At 37.7% G+C, this 22,216-nt stretch overlaps 2 protein-coding genes, 1 long non-coding RNA gene and 1 pseudogene across 3 annotated transcripts; 1 reads left to right on the top strand and 3 right to left on the bottom strand.

Moving 5' to 3' along the window:
* The first annotated feature begins 12,136 nt into the window (after positions 1–12,136).
* LOC136246267 (uncharacterized) lies at positions 12,137–12,720 on the top strand. Its single transcript, XR_010696345.1, has 3 exons — positions 12,137–12,374; positions 12,428–12,513; positions 12,566–12,720. It is a non-coding gene; the product is annotated as an uncharacterized lncRNA (long non-coding RNA).
* A 1,351-nt stretch (positions 12,721–14,071) lies between these two features.
* LOC136253811 (glucose-dependent insulinotropic receptor-like) lies at positions 14,072–14,749 on the bottom strand. Its single transcript, XM_066046505.1, has one exon. The coding sequence runs from the start codon at positions 14,747–14,749 to the stop codon at positions 14,072–14,074; it is 678 nt and encodes a 225-aa protein (XP_065902577.1).
* Positions 14,750–17,311: 2,562 nt separating this feature from the next.
* On the bottom strand, positions 17,312–21,634 carry LOC136246158 (peroxidasin homolog pseudogene; annotated as a pseudogene).
* LOC136253726 (myeloperoxidase-like) lies at positions 18,755–19,263 on the bottom strand. Its single transcript, XM_066046416.1, has 2 exons — positions 19,233–19,263; positions 18,755–19,182 (listed from the first exon to the last, which is right to left on the bottom strand). Exons 1-2 carry the CDS (start codon positions 19,261–19,263, stop codon positions 18,755–18,757), a joined length of 459 nt encoding a protein of 152 aa, XP_065902488.1.
* Positions 21,635–22,216: the final 582 nt, after the last annotated feature.

Raw genomic sequence — 22,216 nt, 5'->3', positions numbered from 1 at the left:
CCTGCTTTAAACCTGTGAATGATATGGCTGGCAAAGATTAGGTATGTAGACTAGCTAAGTCATCAACACTGACTGTTAACTGTTCCTTTAAAACTATAAACATTTAAAAAGATTCAACACTGAAACATGCTTGAAGAAGTTTGTGAAGTATTCTAATTATATAGACAGAAGACAGTGTCTATATAGGCTATGCACTTACATGCAACTTCCTGATAAGAGTTATGTATGATAAGGTATGCTGTTAGCTTGCTTGTCAGCTCCAAGACGTGCATGGCTGGTCTCATATGACACACACTAGCTATATCATCAACACTCTATTTAATTTTTTTTCATTAAAGCTTTACAGCACAAGTGCTGAAGATCTGTAAGACACCTGGTCCTACAGCCTGCTCAAAGACATTAGATACTAAGACATTAGCTACTTAAGGTGTGTTTGAAAAGTTGCAGAAAAGAGAAAAAAAAACTGAAATAACTATACTCCTTGAAACTATGCAAAGATTCAACAATTAAGACTAAGTGATTTACAAAGTATTCTAATCAATTGACAGTGTTTACATAAAGATATTCCTTGTCAAGATAAAAGTTAGGTAGGTGGTAGATACAGTATGTGTCAGGCTGAGGTGACTCCAATGAAGAGGCTGAGGGTTGCCAGCTATAGTACAATGATTCACAAACTTTCAATACTAAAAGGCCCCTGGTGAGATACATGGTTTGCAAAACATTCTGTGACTGCTCTATTAGAGTATTTTAATGGACGGTGACTGCTCTATTAGAGAGTTTCGATCATTTTAGCGGAACAGTACGGAGGGTCCAACAATGTTACAAAGAAGCATCATGCTGTAAAATCTAACCCGTATATTGAGATGATAACCTTCATCAGGCATTTTCCGTTGGTCGTTTCCGTTCCCGCTTTCCGTTTCCGTTCCGTTCCCGTTTTCCTAGAATTCTACTTACCCTTATAATCCTCAGCATATTGATCAAGTAAAGCCTAAAAGTGAAGGGGGGGCTTCAGCCTCCAAAGCCCACCCCCTAGATCCGCCCCCGGCACAGTAATAATATCAAGGCACCATGAAGCCGGCGCGACACACCGTGAGTATATTTACAAGAAGAAAGTAAACGCGATTTTCACACCTTTGTAGCTCCGTGATTCCTTATCCGATTGAAACCAAAGTTGTTGCAGAAGTGCCGGCTAGGTATAGGGAAGTCCACATTCCAAATTTGAAGAAAATCGCTCCAGCCATTTCCAAGATACGAGCAGCCAAAGTTTGGGTTTTTTTCTTCGTTTTTTTCTTCTACTTCTTTTCGCACACTTTGCAAAATCCGCCATGAAACACGAACACGTGCTTCAATCGGGCTGAAATTTGGCACACTTAAAGAACTCATTAAGGCGAATCTCAGTACCAAGTTTGGTAGGAATCCGATGAACATTCACGGAGTTATGACCGATTATTTGGTAAAATAAAGTCGAAGGTCTGTCACGCCCACAGGGTAAACCACTTGAAGAATGAGCTGAAAATTGCTATGTAGATGGAGTAACTATCGTAGGAGTGCCTTTTTGTGGTTTGAAAGGAATCCACCATCGAGATATGACACAAAACCCAACCTGTATCACAATTACGTGATCGATTTTTATGAATAAAAAAACTATGTGTTTTCATGCCTACCAGGCAAACCGCTTAGAGCAGTGAGCTGAAAATCGGTGTGTAGCTGGAATAATTATCATAGAAAGTCCTTACAGTAGTACATAAGAATCGGATTACAAACCACTGAGTTCTGATTCCAAAGCCAACTACGTGTAGCATATGTGAGATCGAGAACTCTAATAGAACAGTCATCCTAATAGAGCATTCAGCTACGTTTATAACTTACTCCATTATAGAATTATATTACATTGCAAGTTATTCTGTAAGGAGTTCAGCTACAAATGGTTTATCTTATAGACAATTCAGCTACAAGCAAGTCACCCTGTAGAGAGTTCAGCTACAAATATATTGCTGTAGAGATTCAGAACATTATAAGTCACAGTGAAGAGAATTCAGCTATAAACAAGTCACCTTGTAGAGACAACAAGTCACTCTGTAGAGAATTCAGCTACAAACAAGTCACTGCGTAAAGGGTTCAGCTACAAAAAAGCTACCCAGTAGAGAGTTCATCTAGATCAGCTACAAAAAATTACTTTATGCAATGTTCAGCTATATACAAGTAAGTCACTCTGTAGAGAGTTCAGCTACAAACAAGTCACTCTGTAGTACAAACAAGTCACTGTGTAGCTGGAGAGTTCAGCAACCAATCAAAAAACCACCCTGTAAAGAGTTCGGCTATACAAACATGTTATAACTCTATAGAGAAAGTTATAACTCTATAGAGAGATCAGCTAGAAACAATTAGTCATCTAGTAGAGAGATTAGCTACAAGACATCACCTTATAGAGAGTTTAATTACAAAGAAACCACCATGTAGAGAGTTCAGCTGCAAACATATCACCCTGTAGAGAGTGCAGCTATGAACAGATCACCCTGTAGAGAGTTCAGCTAGAAAAAGTCACCCTGTAGAGAGATCAGCTAGAAGGATCACCTTGTAGAGAGTTCAACTACAAACAAATCACCCTGCAGATAGTTCAGCTACAAACAAGTCACCCTATAGAGAGATCAGCTAGAAGAAGTTACCTTGTACAGAACTCAGCTACAAAGAAACCATCATATAAAGAGTTCAGCTACAAACAAATCACCCTGTAGAAAGTTCAGCTACGAACAGATCAACCTGTAGAGAGATCAGCTAGAAGAAATCACCTTGTAGAGAGTTCAGCTACAAAGAAACTACCATGTAGAGAGTTCAGCTGCAAACAAATCATCTGTAGAGAGTTCAGCCAGAAACAAGTTCACCCTGTAGAGAGATCAACTAGAAACAAGTCAACCCGTAGAGAGAGCAGCTACAAAGAAACCATCCTGTAGAGAGTTCAATTACAAACAGATAACCCTATAGAGAGTTCAAATAGAAACAAGTCACCGTGTAGAGAGATCAGCTAGAAACAAGTCACCCCGTAGAGAGAGCAGCTACAAAGAAACCATCCTGTAGAGAGTTCAATTACAAACAGATAACCCTATAGAGAGTTCAAATAGAAACAAGTCACCGTGTAGAGAGATCAGCTAGAAACAAGTCACCCCGTAGAGAGAGCAGCTACAAAGAAACCATCCTGTAGAGAGTTCAATTACAAACAGATAACCCTATAGAGAGTTCAAATAGAAACAAGTCACCGTGTAGAGAGATCAGCTAGAAACAAGTCATCCAGAGATCAGCTAGAAACAAGTCACCTTGTAGAGAGATCAGCTAGAAACAAGTAACCCTGTAGAGAGATCAGCTACAAAGAAACTATCCTGTAGAGAGTTCAATTGCAAATAAAAAACCCTATAGAGAGTTCAGCTAGAAACAAGTCACTGTGTAGAGAGATCAGCTAGAAACAAGTCATCCCGTAGAGAGAGTAGCTACAAAGAAACCATCCTGTAGAGAGTTCAATTACAAACAGATAGCCCTATTGAGAATTCAGCTAGAAACAAGTCACCATGTAGAGAGATCAGCTAGAAACAAGTCATCCAGAGATCAGCTAGAAACAAGTCACCCTGTAGAGAGATCAGCTAGAAAGAAACTATCCTGTAGAGAGTTCAATTGCAAACAGAAAACCCTATAGAGCATTCAGCTAGAAACAAGTCACCGTGTAGAGAGATCAGCTAGAAACAAGTCACCCTGTAGAGAGATCAGCTACAAAGAAACAATCCTGTAGAGAGTTCAGCTACAATCAAGTTACACTATAGAGAGATCAGCTAGAAACAAATCATCTTGCAGAGAGTTCAGTTGCAAACAAATCACCCTGTAGAGAATTCAGCCACCCTGTAGAGAGTTCAGCTTGAACAAGTCACCTTGCAGAGAGTTCAGCTACAAAGAAATCCCCATGTAGAGAGTTCAGCTGCAAACAAATCACCCTGTAGAGAGTTCAGCTAGAAACAAACCATCCTGTAGAGAGTTCAGCTAGAAACAAATCACCCTGAAAAGAGTTCAGCTAGAAACAATCACTGTGAAAAAAGAGGGATATAAGATGGTATTTCCAGTGGCTTATTGAATACAAAAAAGCTTGGTATAACCTGTATTATACTAACAATCCCTATAAGGCTTTAGTAAATGTGTTAAACATACTGAAACCTTATATGTGATAGTATAGTGTGGGCATTATATCAGATATAAGCTATTCCAAGTATTGTGGTAATTAAACTGAAACCATACATGTAATAGTATAGTATACATTATACTAAAGTATAACATGAGTATAATACAGGGTTTATATTAAGGCTTATTTGTATTCAATAAGCCACTGGAAATACCGTCTTATATCCTACCTTTTTCACAGTGAATGAGAGTTTCAGTTACAGTTTAGTTATGTAAGAAGTCACCTTATTAACTACAGTATGTGATAATCATCATTCAATGTTAAATATACAAATATTTCATCAGACAAAAGCTATACACACAATTACTTCCTTTCTTCCACAATTTCTTACAAGTTAAAAGGAAGTAGCATCAAAGCCATATGGCCAGCTTTGTGACTTACAATACAAAAAGAAGTGATATCTAAACCAAAACAGCCAAGCTGTAAAAAGAGTGCGGCCCCCAAGGTGAAAAAAGATGTGAAATCCAAGGTGGCGGCCAAGAAATGGCTGTGATGGTAGGTTAATGGCAAAAAAATTTTTACAACTTGGCTGTTTTGGTTTAGATGTATATATGTGTGTGTATATATATGTAATAGTTATACCATGGCTGCGGGTGTATATGTCAGCAAAATCCCAAGCAGCCATGGTACAAGTGATATATATCACTTGGGGCGCACTCACCTAAAAGGTGAAAGAACTAACCAGAACTCATCCCATTTGTTTTATACAGTAGCATCTGAAGATCGATCGTGGTTTTAATAGAGTGGGCTAATAGCCATCTCCATACGTTAAAAACGTCATTAATACGTTACTATGCTTCAACACGCAATGTTAGAAAACTTGCGATTGTGAGATGGAGTTTATATTGTTATCATTTTTGTACTAATTATAAGTTAAGCCAACTAACTTCGCTATTGGGACAGTAAGTAAGTTATTATATTAAGTTAAGTACTTAGGACTGTAAGTAACTAACCTATTTCAATGTAGCAGTAGTAGCTTTGCTGTTCCGTGGTCTGTTCAAAGGCTGATACGCGGTGGGTAGAAATACACATCCACAATCACCCAAGCGATTAGTTTATGCCTTCATTAACCTTTAGTAACAACCAACTACCCTATCTTAACAAATGTGCTACGCTTAGCAACTAGGCCATACCAAATAAATCTTATGTTTCTCGGATTATTTTGCCTTCAAGGGTGACCCGGCCTGTCGCAAGAAAAAAAAAAAAGAATGGCACATGCATATTAAAATACATAGATTTATAACAATACTGTGTATTGACTCCCAGCAGAACATGTACAGCTGCAATAAATTATATGATCAGTATGAAATACATGAGTTTTTTACATTTTGCATGTGTATATGCCATGTCTGTGCTGTAGGCTCAACCAGAATATGTACATATGGAGCAAGTAGCTGCCACACTATCAGCAAAACCTGCCCTGACTACAAAGCTGAACAGACAGACTTTATACATACCATTGATATATCCCTTCTCACCATTTGATATCAATTTATATGTTTAAACTCCATTAACATGTATGTTTAGCATGTTGAATTAGTAAAGTCAAGTAGCCGCTGTAAGCTATATTGCCATTACCGAAAAAAAATTTTATTTAGATAAAAATTTTTGTAAAGAGATTGAAAACATGTATAAAAGACAAATGTAAGACATAAATGACGTGATTAAAACAGCTTTTATACTACAAAACCTTTATTTTAAAAACCTGAAATCAAAAGTTCAGTCAAAGTAAACCAATGATGATTGCAAAAATGTCATTTTATTCTTCGTTTCTTAGCCACATTGCACGGCATCTTGCAAAAAGGCGTTTTACCATCACTTCTGCATAAAAAACAAATAGGTGCTATAAAGGCATAACTTTTCTTCATTGTTATAATTTCTTCATCTTCTACCAAACTTCCATCACCCCCTAGTTATAATTTCTTCATCTTCTACCAAACTTCCATCACCCCTTAATTATAATTTCTTCATCTTCTACCAAACTTCCATCACCCCCTAGACCACAGTAATAACAAACCGGCTCAAACTTCACTAATACTGAGCTGTAATACTGACTTTCCATTGGAGCGTTGCAAGTCAGTGCCTCTTTAACAATGACAGAATCAGCCAAACTAGATCCAAAGGCAAACAGCGAAGAGCCACAAGTGTACAACCTTGAATCTTGTACTTGCAACAATATCACAGATTCAGATTTTGAAAGTCTAGCTTTGGAATAAATACACCGAGGCTTATAACACTCTGAACAAACTATTGTCCCTCTAACCTTCGCACTTATTAATATATCTTTTCTTCCTTTGTCAATCTTTGAGCCTTCACTCAAAAAATTTTGTGACAATGAAGGACGATCTTCTTCAGAGAGAGTCTGTCCATATACAGCATCAAATTTCTTATAGTGTTCCTTAGTGGAGTCTAAACGTGGCATAGGTAGAAAAGAAAGGTTAGAAAAAACTCTTTCAGGGATCCTGACAGGATGTTCTTGGCAGTATTTACAGTCAGGATTGCTACATTTTTTCACTTGAAACATGTATTGGGATGAGTGGGCATGAGTTACTAAGAACTCCTGTAAATCTTTTGCTTTTGCTAAGTCTTTCTGACCCAGTTTGTCTTTGCAGATGGAAGAATCAAGCTGTACTACTCTTTCAAATAAAGCATTCTGCTCTTCTGTCGTAGCTGGTTTCCCAACTATTACCTTTTTCCCTTTTACTTCCATTGCTTGGAATCTTTGCCCAACACTAATAAGTGGAGCTGACATTGAGTCTTTCAAAGCAACACCAAGATTTGGGCTTTTCTCTATAGCTTCCCGTACTTCTGAAAGTGAGTTTTTGTTATGAACCAATTTTTCAAACTCTGAATCCATTGAATTCCTAGCCAATGACACATTTTGTAAAGCTAAATTTAGAGTAGACATAATCCGTCCTGCAATATTTTGCCATGATTGATAAGGACATGTTCGTAGACAAATCAACATGTCCTAATCCAGGGCACGAAAAAGAGCAACAGCAGATACCTTTACAGTACCATATGTCACACGATGATCAGGCCCTCCATCACTAACAATGACCAGGATAGGGTTTTTGGATATGACACCACAATCACTGAAATGAGTTTGTATCAAATGACATGTCTCCGTAGCATGTCTTAAAGGACTGGAAGGCTCAGTAACTTTGTCTTTGTTAGTGACAAATGCCTGTCCATTGAAGAAACTATCTTTAGGATTTTCTGGAATGTCAACAAAGAATGCCACAGATGGCACAATGCCATGAACATGAAAATCATGGTCTAAAGCTAACAGGGTAGGTCCATCTACAGGCACTAATGATCGATTGTGGCCTCTAACTCCAGTCGATATAGGACAGTCTGGCTCTCCAACAGGCACAATAGCTTTATCATCAACAGACACATATGTAACATAATCACGAAAGTGAACAACAAAATGACGAGCATATTGAAGGAAAGCACTTACATAATGAGAATCAGGATGGCTTTTACGAAGCTGATGAATCTGTACTCCAAACTTCACCTTGAACTGCCCAGTATATCGCATTGCTGTTTCAGTATATGGGTTTGCAGGCCAAAATTGAAGGCGAATCCATTCTAATGATGGAACAGGAGGAGTATTATTCGGAAATTTCTCCAGTAAATGAGTGATGATCATTTCCCTTAGGTGACGGAGAGATATAGCAAATGGCATATGTAACATTTCACTGTGCCTCCTCTCATCAACAGCCAAGATGGTTTCATCAAAGTATAACTGCAACTCTTCCCAAAACTTGTCAAACTTGGTTGATTTAGCTGATCCATTAGTGCTTTGTAAATCTAAGACTATGTCTGCGTCATTCATATTGATAATAGCTTGCGCCAGGCATTCATCTACTTGACCTTCTGCAGTGCATGATACACTGGACTGATCCTCCAGTAAACTACGATAAATATTATGCAAAACCATTTTGGGAACCTTGGCAAATCGACAATACTTTTCAAAAAAATCATGACGCATTGCTCTGGAAGAGTAAAAAGACTGCTTCTCAGTAAGCTTTGAAAATATACGGCTGACTTCTGTTTGGTCCACTGGAATATCACATGGAATTTTCCAAGCAAAAACTGATGTGCCAAGGTTATTTCCATACGCATATTTATACAACATTACTGGGAATGGAAGCTGCAATTCTGATAGCCACTTCCTGCGCACAAATCGTTCTTCTGGAGCAATCTCATTTAGAAAGAGTGGCTGATACAGATCAAGCACATCAAGATGTTGGTAAACTGACTTGTACCTTTCTAAAATCAGTCCATGTTTGGCAGGTAAAGTTGCGATTGTGGCACTACTTTCAGCATCTTTTGTAGAATTCACAGAATGGTTATCTTGGACCTTTTCCTTTTTCTCAAGAAGATAGGTTGCATATTGATGCATTACATCTGTAAGCTCTGATACATCATTCCTAATACTTTTAAAACAAGCGTGGAAAAACCAAGGCTGCATTAGCATTTCTGACAATAATTCAACATGATGGTTCAATTCTCTAGCTGATAATCTGGGTTCCCTTTCCTTCTTTCTTTTATAATCATTGTATCCTTGAAAAGAGCTAAATCTCACTGGCAGCTTCATTCCTCTATCTACAAATTTCTGGTGGTGTGAATCAAGGTACCATAGACACTGAGCAAGTTTATGTAAGCAAGATCTTCCAATATCCTGGCTGTCAGTAATCCACCCAACATTCAATGTTTCAAAGAGACCTGCACCATCAGTGTCAGTGATTAAATAGCACAAATATACCCTCGTTTCAAAACAACACTCAACCATTCGTGAAGCGTGGTGTCAGTCTCACCTGCCATGCTGAGCTCCCTCACCATACTATTACCCTTACCACCCACAACACACTAACACTGGGTTGTGCGCCACCAAACGTGGGCTACTGTTTTTCAATCTGTTAACCAACTCTAGTGGTTGTGCGCCACCAAACGTGGGCTACTGTTTTTCAAACTGTTAACTGCACACTTACATCTGCACACTTACAACTGCACACTTACAACTGCATACAACAACTACCTATGCATGTACAACTGGAGAGTGGGGGCTTAGCAACAACTAATGATAAGAGAGTAATAAATTTGAGACTGCCCAGCCCAAAACAGCCTCAGGAAAAAACCTGGCAGGCATTTTTTTTTGTCTACCAGGAAAACTGAACCCTAAATTTGCTCCACTCTCATGTATTTGTATGCACCAACAAATCAGTTTAAAATTCCAGCACGTCTCTTGTCTATTATCATCGGCAAATCTATCTAAAGATAGTCAAAGAAAATATATAAAAAATCTTTTCATTTTAAACACCATCACACTAGGGAGGGTGGGTGGGCGTACCCCACTAGCCTTAACACGTGGTGTAGAATGAATAATCACACCTAACTTAGCCTTATAAACCTTTACGTCACGTGAGAGAGGCTCACGTGACCACCAATAGTATTCATGCGGGAGCTTATTTTCTGTCTAATTCATTACATTCAACCGACAGAAAATACACTTCACGTGAGTCGATCACGCGATTTTTATCAGTTTTTTTCAGAAAAGCAAAATTGGTGACCCGCCACATCCGAGAAACATAAAATTAATTTGTGATGGCCCTACTACAAAAACGAGTCCCACAATACAAAGCTCTATGTCGCTCAATATAATGAGTCAAAGCGCATAGATTCTTTGAACTGGCTGGGTATCAAAGTCATTGGCAAACCGCTTTCCCATGTTGATATTGCCCAGGCAATATGCAAGTTAAACACCGAGCAGCGCCTTTGAACATCCACGCTAAAGTGGTATATATATATATATATATGTGACCCGGTCTGCGAAAAGGGCTCTTATAGCCTTTCCAATTATCCATGTTTGGCTAATCATAACTCCTAATCTACTAAAGCTATCACCATGTAATTACAACCACAGCTACTGCCAGGTTAGGGTTGTTGAGTGACCAAATTGTAGGCTTGTACCATATTCACCAGTCAAGTTATGGGTTACCATATATATGCAATTGGAAAGGCTATAAGAGCCCTTTTCGCAGACCGGGTCACATATATATATATATATATATATATATATATAATTTGTACATTTACTGATAAAATCAGAAATATTTAAAGTATTTAACATCTGCTTCATCTTTTCTTCTTCCTGTGGTAAAAAAAGATAGGTTAAAAAAGACCCAAAGCTGGCCATAGGGGTATACAAATGCAAAAAGAAGTGAAATCTAATCCAAAACAGCCAAGCTGTAAAAAAAGAGTGCGGCCCTCAAAAAGGCTATGGTGAAAAAAGAACAATGTAGAGATACAGTACCTAGGAGGAAATAACTCTGAATACTAAGTCAAGGGTAAACTGGAAGAGTGTTTTTATTTCACCATTGACTATGGTTTTTAGAGGTGTAGAGGTTTGTCACATGCTGTGAAGTGTTGAAGATATGTTACACAGCTCAGGAGCGAACCACATACACAGTGGATAGAAGTTGTAGGCTATTAATGAAGAGCATGTACGTCTTTGGTTGCATCGCTGTACGACAGGAAGCAAAGTAGCTGTGCTGACTTTTGTAACATACTTAAAGAAATGGTAGTGCTGTTTAAAAAAGTATTAAATACTTCGAAAATCTTGCATAAGACTTCCTTGAAATTTTGGTGAAATTACAATTAGTACTGGTAGACTATTTTGTACTATTGGCAATATTTAGTTTGAATTGTGAGGGAATGCCAAAATACCTCAAACTGGAGACAATATTTGATGTACAAAAGTTAAAGAGTGGATGATAAATGACGTCAACTGTCAGTAATTGATGCTGTACACCACTTCATTTGGCTGGATGCTACTGAAACTAGCTATTTAAAAATTAAAAATTTCAGAAGGAAGTAGGGGTTGACATAATCTAATCCAAAACAGCCAAGCTGTAAAAAAAGAGTGCAGCCCTCAAAAATGCTATGGTGAAAAAAGATGTGAAATCCAAGGTGGCGGCCAAGATATGGCTGTGATGGTAGGTTAATAGTAAAAATTTTAATAACGACAATTCAGGTGAATTTTGGTGCCGCTTGGTCTTGGCACAAAATTCACCTGAATTGTCTTTATTAAAATTTTCACCATTAGCCTACCATCACAGCCATTTCTTGGCCGCCACCTTGGATTTCACATCATCACTTCCACCTACCACAACAGGTTTTTCCATCTTCTTTGTCTGCATACACTGTAACTGATTCTTAACGACTGTCTTTGCACAGCCACTAATCTATCTTGCATTAAACAGTACAAAGGACACTAATTCCAAGTCCTTTTAGTTATTTACTGTTAGTGCTTTTATGGCTTCCACACGCATTTTGTGTTGGTTTATTGGTTGTCTCCTTTGTTTGTGATGTGATTGGTAATTTTATGGCACTGTACAAATTAAGCAAATATTTACCAAGTTTGGAGCTTTTATCAAAAAGTGAACAATTTTTCGCTTAGCTGCTCTACTATAGTTAGTACGTGTTCACCTGAGCCCCCGCCAAACATAGTAATATGAAAGAGGTGAACATGTGTTCACTCCCAATGGATTTGTACTGGAACAAGCATGTTTTCATATTGTAAACATCTGAATCATCCATACTAAATGTATGGGATATTTTTAAAGCCTCATAACTCACTTGTTCTTGTCCGTATCAAAGAGCTTTTTTGATAAACAGTTCCAGCGTTTGAAGTGCTTCACAGTGCTACTAAATGTTTGAGCAGCTGGCCCTTGTAACAAGAATTATTAACAAGAAATGAGGGCTCAGGTGAACGCAAACAGACTATAATTAAGACTTTTAATCACCTGATCATCTATTATCGCTACGCTAGATTGTACAGTAGGGGCTCATGTAAAGAGATTGAGAATTTGTACTTTATGTGATGTTCTTCCTTGTTTAAGCACTTTAAATGATTCATACACTACTATAATTTGTAGAATTCCTACACTTGTTTCTATGATCCCTACTCAAAATTCCTAATACTTGTATGCATACTGTATATTGGTATACTCATACTTACTTTTCTTTGTAATATGCTACTGCAGGTATTTTACTGGGCTACGACGTTACCAATTGTGATCTCTTGTTTAACCAATATGATAACTACAAAGCCAAGGCCACCACTTAACAGAAATTATTAAAATACGTCAGTGTGTAACTATCCTGAACAATATTAATACTTTGCTGGTTCCTTTTCAGATCACCATTAGCTACACAGCTTCACAGGGACCAAAATATGGCCACAATATTCCTCTTACACCACTGTTCGAAGATGACCCAACAAGGTATTGTTGTGTTCACAATTCCAGTGAATTTGTGGAGTATATCAATGTACAGGTTCATGAGTTATCATTGTCTACTCTATCCGAATGTGTCATGGTGCCAGAGATGATACATTGTGTATCAACTTGTGCTAAATGTGTTTCTGCATGTATACCTGTACATGTAACGTACAGTAATTCAAAACTATACCTTTTTGTATCATATTTCAGGTGAAGCCATATTCAATTTTGTTGGATGTTCTGTGTGCATGCATGGTACAGTGCAATAGTTCCCAGTAACATTCTATGGATAAAATGGAAGCTGCTGGGTGTAGGTGTTTGTTACCATCACCACAGTGGTAATAACCAGGTCAAAATTTATGATGTTTGTGTTGTTACAATAGGTTCTGTAAAACTATAAATGCAAAACTACACCAAAATATTGGCTAAATTTGTTCTTGTCATAACAAATAATCTCTTCAACTATTACAGTATTTGGTCCATGTAGTGTGTATCTATATTTTCTCTGTATCACTTACACAATTCAAAATCCACAGACTTAAGGTTCCAGATCAATGCTTTTATTCCATTGTTGCTGTCAGTAGGTCCATAGCTTACACTGCTTTCAAGTTACATGCAATCTATATCTACAAAGCTGAAAAGCTATCCGTCTGTCTGTCTGTCTGCATTCCTTTGGCATTCAACAATTTTCTTGCCAGCTGATGATGCACATATTGAAGCATGTTTTGTGCTAAACAAAGCGCTCATTCTCTAAGAATCGTCTCACTTTTAAATGAAGCTCCTAACTACTACTGTTTGTCATTTGCAGTGTGTTAAATGCAAGGGTCCGGTGTAGAGCAAAACTTGCTCGAATTGTCCTACGAAAACCACAAATAAATACATATTCCATTCAATTTATTATAAGCATGCAAACAATTTTTAGAGACACTGTAACCACAAGTTAATGTAGTCGATGTGGTAGAGTGTGAAGGTTGAAACTGGTATATAGAGTGCAAGATCAAATCCCAGCTGTATTGTGGATTTTTTTGGTTTTTTACCTTTTGCCAAAACTTTTGGTTGCAACTTTATTATCTTTCAACAACTTGATAACTGTATGTGTTTTTTTCATGCTAGTTTTTCTCACTATCTTTCATGTCGCACCTTTATTCTCTCACTCGGTAGCTGTTTCAGCATTGTCTTTTCTGCTTTTCTTCTTACCACATTATTAACCCTAATAGGACAAGTAATACTAGAACCATGCACACTGTTTACACCTGTGTGGTAAACATATAAGCATACAAATATTACTACAGTTGTCTTAGCTTAGCTACAGCAATTCTGAAGGTTCAGGAGTACCTGCATGCTTCCCATCATTTTGGAACTCAACAGGATTTACCAACTTTCAACTATATACCAACTTTCACTACTCAGGTTTCTTTATACATGCTTTTTTTACATTTAAGAACCTAACAGCGATACACTTCAGATAATAAAATTAATGTACATTGTAATTATGAAGCAATAGTTAAAACACACAGCACAAGTTCATAATAGGATATAATATGTTGTGTCATCCAGCCCTTCATGGTTGTGGGGCAACTGAGTTGACTTTGTTCAGTCTCTTCAAACACCTCATCATCTGCTCACGAACCTGTTTGAAATACAACCCGTATACGAGTGGTTGGAAAAATCTTATTACAAACCCAATGTTTGGAACCATGACATACTCTGTAAACTCTAGATACACCTGTGAGCCAACCAGAAATCTTCCCAAAATGAGAAATGGTGTAAACAGCAGAGGGATGGATACACTACCAAAGATGACCACAAATAGCGTTATGATTGGTTTCCTGTTTCGCTTGATGGTGCATAGTTTCTTCCTCAAAACAGAAAGATTTGTAGACTGGCTGTTGACTCCTGCTAATCTGGTTTCCCTTTCAATTAGCCTGTGAACCTGAAAAGCTTTTATAGCTAACCGAACATTGAGGAGTATGGTAAGGATAGATGCCACTACCATTGGAATTATGAAAATGACCACTGCTTCAACAAAGGCATTTCCCTCAAACAAGCAGGCACCGTATTGTGGTACATCAGTGACACCATCCACATCAAAGGTGATCGTGTAAGCAGTAGGTATGATGGCTATCAGCCATGCTCCACTGATAACAACAGCTACAACACGAGATGTCATCATTCTTTTGTGCTTGAAAGGAAATCTTATTGCTACCACCTTATCAGCTGCTATTATCACGAATGACATATTGTTGACATAAAAAGGGAGCAGTCGAAACTTCAATACAAAGCATCCAATAAAAGACTCCACACCAAGTGCAAAGCTGATTATCATTGTACTGGAAATCAAACAGTCTGATAGTGAAGTTATCATACCAGATACCAGTAGGTTGGCAACAAATATATTATGAGGCTTGTGTAAACTTCTTGTGGTTTTGATAGTGTAGACCACCCAGCCAGACAGTAGTGAGATGACTGTTGTAGCGATCATCTTGAACACCAAGGATAGGTAGGGAACATATCCTGGAAGAATAGAGCCTTGATCATCTATCTCCTGGTTGGTTCCTGACCCAGAGTAATCCATTCCACTCATCTCTCTCTTCTGTTGACTGTTGTATACTGCAGATACCTTTCACACTATACACATACATACTACTAAAACTCACACTAAACTGACGCATTATCAGTAAGTACTGTTATTTATTTACAATGAGAAGCCTTTATTATTGTAACACATAGAATGTGATAGTTAACACAGCTCATACCAATCAAGTACGTAGTGTGTATGTACATGCAGTTGGAATGTTTGATCAAAGACTGCACAGAACCTGGGAACCAAAATTCTATATGAAACACAAACAATCCAAACCAATGGTGGCTTGATTTCTAGGAAGCTTACATTCTTCATTTTAGGCAAGTGCAGAAAGGAGCCACACAGCCTGGGATCTACATTTCCTCCAATAAGGGGTCTATCACACACAGCCACATTAATGTTTCCAAATTTGATGATCTAAACTGAGAGAAATCAGAGAAATGCTTTTAGTTTGAAACTTGACCAGAAATGCTATCTCAAATAATATTGTTGGAGTGAAATTTCATATTTATTATACCATGCAAATTAAAGTTTTAAGGAGGCCCCTCCAAAAAATTTTGGCAGCATGTCATTTGTGCTGCGACATGTCTCATCCAGCAGTACAGTGATGTTATCTTATTTGTGACATGTTGCTACCAATCTTCATAATGTGATAAAAGCCTGGATCAATATATTCTACTGTGTATAGCCTAAATATTTCGAGGAGGAAGATTTTTGCTAATTGGGGGTTACTAGTGGAAATCATAGCCTTGCAATATTTAGACCTTCATATAGTCTAATACATTTTGGGAGTGTTTGCAAATCCGCAAATTTTACTTTTAGCAATATTGCTCAACCTCGAAAATTGTACCCCTCGAAATATTTAGTAGAACAAAGTACTCTAATAGGCATCAAAGTGCTTCACAGAAATGTGTTCCCACAGTAAAAGACAAAAAAATGCTACGGTGAGAATCAAACCACTGACCACTTTGTAACCCCCTCTCACATCAACTATATATTTCCTCTGCTACTGCACAACCACATCTATATTTATTTATTATACTAGGCAGTCAGCACAGCTGGTATATTCCCAGGAAACAAGTTTAACATAATTACAATACATACAGATGATTATTGATGCATGCACCATAGCCTCTATATACATTCATAATTATCTGTTCGTACTCATGCACATAAATACATTCAAGGTGCATATTTTGCAGTTTCACAGGGGATTGTGTACCTGTCCTTGGATCAACTTCAGTGACTGAAGGGAGAACTGCAAATAAATAAAAGCAAGTAGTCTGTCACAATAAAATAAACATTAACATAAAGTGACTCTGTGAGCTACTCTCATCATGGTACGTAGCTATGAATATTAACAAGAGTTTACTCTTGATATTAGGCATATACATATACAAACTTAGTACATATACATATAGTCATTAACTTGTGGAAAGAATGTATAACATTATATAAAATATATATACATAGGCATGTAACATGGACTTGCTACAGATGTACATGTAGCCCTTACCACAAAGCCTGACAGATTTTCTGTAGAGGCTACTGCCTTGCATGTGCTTTTAAAGTGTATGTTCCAGCATCTGAATCTTTGATCTCTAGGGAAACGATTGTGTCCATATCTAAGAAAACTTGGACATTGTCTCCATCAATGGCCACACTATCCTTGTTGAATGAGTAGTTGACTGCTGTTCTAGGACCATCATAGTCAAAGTTCAGAAAGAAAGGATGTCCTCTGGTAACAACAGCTGAATCCTCCTCACCAGTACAGTCACTAGTTGCAATTACACCACTGCCAATTATCCCTAGTACATACCGGTAGAGTAGCTTCACATTTTCAGTAACTTTTTATGTTCAGTTTGCTGCACACCTCAAATTGGCACTCTAGAACCACAGCAGTCAGTGAACTTTCTCTTTGACAAGTCCAGGTATTATAGGCCATACTATATATGGTACAGGATGTGATGTAATCAGCACACATCTAATTATAGCATAGAAGGATAATTCCATATAAGATGGCAAGAATTAAAATTAACGTGTTTAAGTTTAGGCTGTGGCTGAATGCAGAGAAAGGTTCTGAATCAGATCCATAGGCTTGGTTTTATTTAGCCTGTACAGGAGGCACCTACGTATATAGCTATACATTTACTACCTACCCCTTGCTCCTTTAGCTATATACTATGGATTCTACCAAAGCAAGTCATAAACAATATGCACTGTATAATCGCCTACTTTGGGTGCTGTGCCTGTATTACTCTGTGTTATACTCAGAGGAACTAGAATGCAGTTTTACATATATACGCAACTTAATTATTGTCATCATGCAAATACTTTACAACTCTATTAATGTGTCTAAACAGTATAATCACACTCTAAAATGTCACAATGAGTTAATCTAATTAGCACGTATCTCTCCAATGACCTAACTCTAAGCTTGGTAGACTATCACAGCTTTGTTCTTCTTGTCCGGTCTCAAATGCTTTAGGGATGATGGTAGTAATGTCATCAGCATTATCACAGATCACTTTAGACAGTCTAATGTTACTCAGTGTATTTCGCTGGCTTTCAGTGAATACATTGTCATCTGGGTTCTCCCAATAGAATCGGTCTCCACTACGAATATCAGCAAATGTCTTTCCAATGATGCATGCAAATGTAGGACCTCAATTAGACCCACTCATTCTTTCTTCAGCCAATCCTCCAGCAAATGAATCTATACCATTTGTAAATCCAGTGATACCATAGAGTCTTCTTAATCTCCCTTCAACACCTTGGCTGTGAAATGTTGATGGAATTTCATAAATGTTATAACAGTATTCCTGAAAGCTCCTATAGGATGGTAGTCCATGCTCACGACCACGTTGTGTATTGCGAGATGCTAGATCTCGTCCAAGACCTGTACTGGTGGGTGCAAACAGTTGCTCGGTTAGTACCATGGTGAGAAATTCGTCAACTTCTTTTGACCTATCTTGCATGAGACCACGTAATATAGGATCAGTCCCACCACTAATAAAATATTGCAAAGGGTTAAAGAAGGAATCATGTAATGAGAGTGGTCCAATGTCTAAAGGTTTATTGTCCTTGTCAAGATGAGTGAACTCTGGTCTGATCAAAGAATGCCCAAACCTAAATGCTGCAATAGCAAAAGAGTTTGGTATAGTGACATCAGTATTAGGAGAATAGCCAGGATAGGATCCAATAAATGTATTGTAGCCATCCTCTCCAAAAATTAGTGGAAGGAATTCCTTGTAGGTAATGATTTGTATCATGGCTCCAACAACTTTATGACCTTCTTGATAAAGCCTGTCATCATCCCAGCAAGGATTGAGTTTAGCTAATTCTGTTACAATGAGATTGTGTTGACTTAGCCATATAGTGTGCATAATTGTTAAAGGAACATTCTCATTAACCCTAACATCACCAGCATCAAAATGTGGTACACCACTATCAGAAGCTTCACTATCTGCTTGAGATTCAAATGGAAGGTTACGTTTCAGTGTACCAGTTACTCCACCCTGTTTTAATAGACCACCAGAAAATAGTCGAAGTCTGCCAGCTACCTCCTGAGTGGATCCATACACCATGGAACTATCTAAAAAGTGTGTTATCTGATTGATCTGTCAAAATGTTTACTGTCACGTGTTCCAACTGACCTAGTTAGAGGCAGGCACTCTCCTCTGTTTGGACCCCTTCTACCAAATACCGAATCTTGTGGTGAACTTTAATGGGATAACATATCTGATTATATTCTTCTATATCACAGGTCTCCTCACACACTTCAGACTCAGATTCAGCAAACAAGTCCAAATCTTGATCAATAAATTGGCCCCACGTCATGACAAGATGGCTAAGCGCTGTGCTTTGCATAGGTAAGTCTCTAATAACTGCAACACTAACACTTCTTGCACTAGGCCATGGACCTGCAAAAGGGTCACCATTCACTTGCTGGTCATATCCCACAGGAAGAGAGATGCCATCTTCATACTCAACTGGTTGAAGATGTTTGAAGGCAGTATTGGCAGCTGCTCTATGTGGATATTCAATGTCATTGCATATTCCATCAATTGAGTAGAATTTGTCTGTTACTGAACAATTGGGTACTGCTGGAGTGTTCACACATTGAGCGAAGTCTAACAGATCTCCTTATTCTGGTATTTCATGGACATCTGCTGTGCCAAAAACGTCAAGTTCAAATGTTGTTCTGGCTGTGCTGTGTAATCCTGCCATTCTTCCTAGTGGGTGTAGCCTTCTTCTTATAGTAAATGAAGAGGTAGCAGTACTCAAAGAAGGTCTGGAAGGTGATTGAGTCTTCTTCATTTGCTATCCATAGAAAAATTTCTTGATATGCCATATGTACACGATCTATAGATGAATATAATTAAGGCTCTAAATCTCATTATTAAATCTTACAGTGTGCATAGAATTTACCACACACAGCTACAGTACATTAATATTTTTATTATTACTGCTAACTTTGAGGTCTCTCACAGTGTTCTTTACACTCCAACATACAAAGTAAGGTGACACCAGACCAAAATCTACTCACGATTTGAGAAAACTTTTTTGTGTTAACTACTAATTAATACAAACAGCTGGTAAGCTGCTACCCTAGTTTAACACCAGCTCCCCATTAATACTGTTCAGTCCCTGCTACACACACACACGCACACACATACACACTACACACACACACTATACAAATACACATGCAGGCAATGGCATACATATACCTGTACATGCACACAGGCAGACGGCCTCTACAACTGTATTATTATCTGTTTGTCAGTATACTCACACATACAGGAGCATATTTTTACAGTTGCACATGGAGTGTGCCGTACCTGTTCTAGGATCAACTTCAGTGTCTGAAGGAAGAACTGAAAATAAAAGTAAGTAAGCACATTAATTAAATGATTAGGCATATAGTCACTTATACTTATATGGCCTATATGTATCATTGTTCTGTACAGTGATTAACTTGTAGAAAGAATGTGTATAACATTATAATGTATATATACTTAGGTATACATGGAACATGAAGCTCTTACCGCAAAGCCTGACAGGTTTACTGTAGCCTTTTCTGCCTTGCACCTCTAAAGTGTATGTTCCAGCATCTGAATCTTTGATGTCTCAAATATTGTATTCTGGACATTTCATTCAGTGTGACAAGTTACTGGTGGGTGTACAGAGATTCATAAACAGCTCAAAGTGCTAAGACTAAGGCAGTGGAGGCAGTTTATAAGTCAGAGGTTAGACTCTCAAACTCAGAGGAGCTACTGTATTAGCTACACATGCTGGTTTAAGGCAATAAGTACAAGAGAGCTCTGGTGATATTCACAAAGGTGAAGCTCAGTTGTTTTATATGTACAGTACCGGTCATAATGTTGCGCTAGTAAGCTGCTGGTCAAGGCCAGAAACTTACTGTAATTGAACTGAGGATGGAGCACGATTAATGGAGATGTTCAAATGTGACCGGATTTTGGAAAATCACTATTAATGTTGCACACAAAATACATAGAACCCACACTTTTAAGTGTCACCATTAAAGTACTTATGCACCTGTTAAAATATTTTGCAGAATTTGTCGTAATTCATTACAAAAAGGACATTCAAGTCACATGAAAACACATAAGTATAATGTAGTAGATAATATGCATAAGATTAAGTTTGTTTATAGTAAAAGAATGTTACTAGATACTACAAGTTGTAGTATCATATTCTGTTTCATGTAACTGTGGCTTCGTTAAAATAACTGAATGTGTTGGTGATATCTTAGTCTAGACTGATTGTGAGTTTTTTCTGATGAGGTGTAAAATTTTCACTATGGATTATGGAGTGGGTGACCATGCAGATTATCAACTGAAAACTAGCCAGTGTACTTAGGAAACTGATTTTACCCGTATTATGGCAGTTATAATTACATTCTATTGTGTTTATCCAATATGATAATGTTAACATACATGATAGTTTTAGTGTAATAGCAACTTTCACATAATTATGCAGTGTAGCTAAGGAATAATTATATCAATTTCGATTCACTTTCAGCTATTAAGAGGTAATTGCATAACAAGATCGAAGAAACAGCTGATGGCCTTTATCACCTCCAGACAATCTATAGTTTTCCAGCACAAGGAAGTGTTTCAAGTGCTATACAACTCTAATACTGAAACATTTCAGTTAGCTAGCTAGGGTCAGCATTTTTAGGAAACACATTGGACAGAAAGGTAGGTGGAATGGGTCAGGAGCCAACTTCTGTTCTTCCAGGATATGTTTCCTACAGCAGCCACCTTACTACTGTCTGACTGGGTTGTCTACACTATATGAAAACAACAGGAAGTTTACACAAGCATTCAGCACAGGGTATATCACTTCCCATTCACAAATATACTAATATGAATCATTGCTCGAGTAGAATCTATAGTTATCAAATCTCGAGAGATACATGACTATAGATGCCTTTAGCATGATCTTGACTAAATGGTGCCTGTGGCAATTTTGTATGATATTCATATTTCCGAATTTACAGTGAACAGGCATGGCTATTAACCTAAATTCTGATAAATCTGTTATATATATACAAGATCACCATACAACACTCATGCACCATACATATAGTATGTTTATTTATTTATTATTATTACTGAGCAGGCAGTACTCAGTGCTGATTAGCTCAGGAAAAATTTAGCAATTACAAACATAGTTACAATGATTACATGCGTACAGAAGTTAGGACTTATAAATTTGCTGGATTTAATTAGTAAATTGGTCAATGTTATCATGATCAATTCATCTGGGTGGTAAAGCGTTCCAATCACGAATTGATCTGAAATAAAAACTACGCTGGAATATGTTGGTGGATGAAGTAGGAAGAATGTAACGTCTAGGATCAGTGGCGGATCCAGGATGGGGCATTTGGGGCAAATGCACCCCCCCCCCCCCCCCCCCCTTCAAGAAATTGCATACAAGATCGAGATACTCTAATAGAGCAGTCAATTACTCTAATAAAGCAGTCACAATGTTCATGAGGCAGTGTAGCTTACCTATGAAGCTACAAATAGGATTTTATTTTACATAATAGATGTGATATAGTTGGTAAGGATAACTAGCTATTATTGTTGT

The sequence above is a fragment of the Dysidea avara genome, chromosome 1, assembly GCF_963678975.1.
Source record: "Dysidea avara chromosome 1, odDysAvar1.4, whole genome shotgun sequence".
NCBI classification, from domain to species: Eukaryota; Metazoa; Porifera; class Demospongiae; order Dictyoceratida; family Dysideidae; genus Dysidea; species Dysidea avara.
This window is presented reverse-complemented; position numbering and strand designations above follow the sequence as displayed.